The sequence below is a fragment of the Anneissia japonica genome, unplaced genomic scaffold (assembly GCF_011630105.1).
Source record: "Anneissia japonica isolate Jap-2015-1 unplaced genomic scaffold, ASM1163010v1 scaffold287878_len99307_cov181, whole genome shotgun sequence".
Lineage (NCBI taxonomy): Eukaryota > Metazoa > Echinodermata > Crinoidea > Comatulida > Comatulidae > Anneissia > Anneissia japonica.
The window spans coordinates 48,526-51,786 of NW_022700624.1; the positions used below are offsets into that span (position 1 = coordinate 48,526).

The 3,261-nt window shown below is 33.9% G+C and overlaps 1 protein-coding gene across 3 annotated transcripts in view; it reads right to left on the minus strand.

Annotated features, from left to right (window-relative positions):
• The window catches only part of LOC117103397 (probable chitinase 10), a 17,765-nt gene that overhangs the window by 12,052 nt on the left and 2,452 nt on the right, over positions 1 to 3,261 (minus strand). For 2 of the 3 annotated variants that reach the window (XM_033243938.1, XM_033243936.1), the window contains exons 2-3: positions 542 to 643; positions 74 to 128 (exon numbers count right to left, since the gene is read on the minus strand). In XM_033243938.1, coding sequence (XP_033099829.1) covers positions 74 to 128; positions 542 to 559 — 73 coding nt within the window. In that variant the 5' untranslated portion in view covers positions 560 to 643. The remainder of the gene's footprint in view (positions 1 to 73; positions 129 to 541; positions 644 to 3,261) is intronic. The other variant, XM_033243937.1, reaches the window with a different exon arrangement.

Consider the following 3,261-nt stretch of genomic DNA (forward strand, 5'->3'; position numbering starts at 1 on the left):
ATATATCATTCATCTATGTACTCTATACTATTTTATAGCATAAAAGATATAAGTAAATAGCATCTGTACTTACGAACTTCTCTAGTAATAATGGCAGCTACCAGCGTTGTAATAGCAATAATTTTAACCTACGGATAATTATTATTAATCCTGAATAGGTTAATTGATTTTCATTAATACAAATAATAATAAATACGCAATTGAAAAATAACCAATAGTCATATAGTGTCTTTATTGTGTTTTGTAGTGTTTTGTATTATAATAGTCAATGATGGAGCGACCGAATAAAAATCATTTGCATGTCAGAAGTTTGAATCATAATTTAAATCTGTATTCAATTTTTGAGAGATAGATTCTCATTGTGTATTTCATCTGAATAACATGGCATACCATTTTTATTTCCTTACTAGTGGCTTCTTTTGTGGCCATTTAAAATAATCACGGTACTTCTTTTACAATGGAAGAAAAGAACAATACATTTTTTTGTTAAATAGATTAGCTTGCCAATTTTCATATTCTAGACAAAAAGGACTTAACTCACCTTAGAGAACCTCATCATTGTCCGGCGGAGCTACCGGTATGTAACACAAATCGCCTCTGGTACTGCAGGTAGTACTACTGATTACACAATTGGGCTTACTAACTGTGAAGTTAGGTAAATGTAATAATTAACAAATCCGGATCCGGTCCGGTGCCAGGACAAAAAATCTTGAGTTTTTACGTTTTTTAAACGCTGCGTTCACCACATCGCGCACACGGAACATGGTTATTCGTGGTCAAGTACGTATGCGTTTGAACCAACCAAGCTTGTTGCTGATTGGTCTAAAAAAATAAAAATAAAAAAATAACGTACGATTTCATGGTACAAATGGCTCTCAGATCCATCGCTCCGGATCCTGATTCCGGATTGGAAATCGTACGAATTTGATGTGAACGGTCCTATTTTTTTTTTTTTTTTTTACTACTGAACCCATTTTGTACGATTTTTTTGTCCGGGCACCGGACCGGATCATGGCTTTGTTGTGAACATAGCTTTAACCAAAGAACATAAATAGCAGAAGAATGAGCTCTTTGCGAAGTTTGCATTAAATTTGATGGAACGTCCGCCCTCTCTAGAATGGAGGGAAATTATTTAATGGAGGGGAGAAACTAATCAAAACAAACGAACCAGAGCGATATCCAACCAGTCGAACCGAGATTCAGAGCCGTTACTAGATAGTCCGTCTACTAGGCTCTGCCGAAATCCAGAGCCATATATATATATAAATTACATTTTGATATACATACATATTTCATTAATTTTTGCTGGTCTTACATATCATTTATTCGCAAAAATAACAGGAGCTACTTAAGGGTCTATATGGCAGGATTTCCTAATTGAAGAATGCTTGCCATCGAAGGGCTCTCTCGGTCTATTGGCGAGGATTAAAGAACTGCTCAAAAATAGTAAATTATTACAGTATTTATAATATGAAATTGGATATAAAGTAGTGAAATCATTAAAAAAATCTATAAATAGAGTTACATGAAGTTCGACTGCTAAAAATATTAAATGGAATTAAACTAACTATACAGGAGGCCGCTAACTGTATTATACAATATTATACACAGGAACGCACATCACGTTAGACACAGAACGCGCATTGCGTATGACACAAAATGGCTTCTAAATTCTCAATGTCGCAACTCTTTCTATCTATGGCTCTGCCATAGAGCTATTAAACAACTAGAGTGCTGACAAGATGGCGCAGCAATGCAGAGTTATGTGTGTGTACCATCCAAGATGGCCGTCGTAGTAAAGCGCCACCTCCAGGCTTAAATACATATTATTACATATTAATAAGCCCTCTGACTGACTATTATTTCATTAATGATAATGAGTAATGGTAATAACAAATTATTAAACTATTGTAGCCAAAACGAGGCCAAGTGGAGCATCTTATTTAAAAATAAAGTACCAAGGAATGAAAATTATAATCGTGTACATTCATAGAGATATAATAAGAATACTAGAGCGCTAACTGCAATGTATTCGATGTTCGAAATACGCAGAGCTGTGTGTGTGTACCTTCCAAGATGGCTGCCATAGATTTAGCCAAGGTTAACGTTAACGTTAGCGAAAACTACCTAATGGGTAGTTTTCGCCCTACACAATGAATCGCGTCGGGACAACAAAACACATCGGGCTGCGTCGTACGACGCTGTCTGGGTTGGCCTTAACAAACACACATTTTTGTCCCACAACGCAAACAATATCCTAGGGGGTGGTTAAGTGGAAAGGTGCATTGCTTTTGTGCACATGCTATCAACTAATATTTAATATTAAAATATGAAATATTTCTTAGTTTAAGCTGTTTTAACAAAGATAGAGGTACATTGTGTCTAGGAAATATCAATACAAATGCCTGCATCTGGACATTAGGTAGGCTTTAATAAATGCAATAATGTGACGTCGACAATTAATTCAATATAAGTAGAACTTGTTGACATTGGAAATTCTATTATTACAAGAGTCCTCATTACTGTTAAAATTAAATTAAATTACCTAGTTATGAAGAATAAATGGCATTTAATGGTTATATTACTGACCTATAATGTTGTTAGTAAGTAATATTTTGATGATTTAAAGATTAAGATATAACGAAAGCATAAATATCTTCTTTGTCAAGGCTGCCACCGATCCATGTGTAGGTAAGTTTGGTATTAGCTTGATATATTTCTGTCTACTGAGGATCAATTCGCTAGATTATACATTTAGGCCTATATTGTATTGACAAATCTATTGACAAGCTAATAAGTTAAAATGGATTCTCAAAGTTAATACCCATAAATCTAATAAGAAAGTAAAATACATACTCCAAGTATTGAAATACACGCCATCGTGTTGGGATTTGAATCCCAACACGATGGCGTGTATTTCAATACTTGGAGTATGTATTATACTTTCTTATCTGAGATTAATCAGTGGACCTTTCGGTTTTTTTATAAATCTAATGTTAACAAAGACTTAAAAATACTATTATGAAGAAATAAATATGCACCAATGAGGAAGGTTTCACGAATAAATGAAATATAAGTGATACTGTACAGTACTATGATGTTGTGTTCTGAAATTTAATCATCGGCGTCTCTATTTTCATTCATCGTAGCAAGAGCTAAAAAATGTAAACGCAAGTAACGAGGTAACGAGCCAGAAATAGAATCCTCAGTCCTTCCTCAATATATATATATATATATATATATATATATATATATATATAT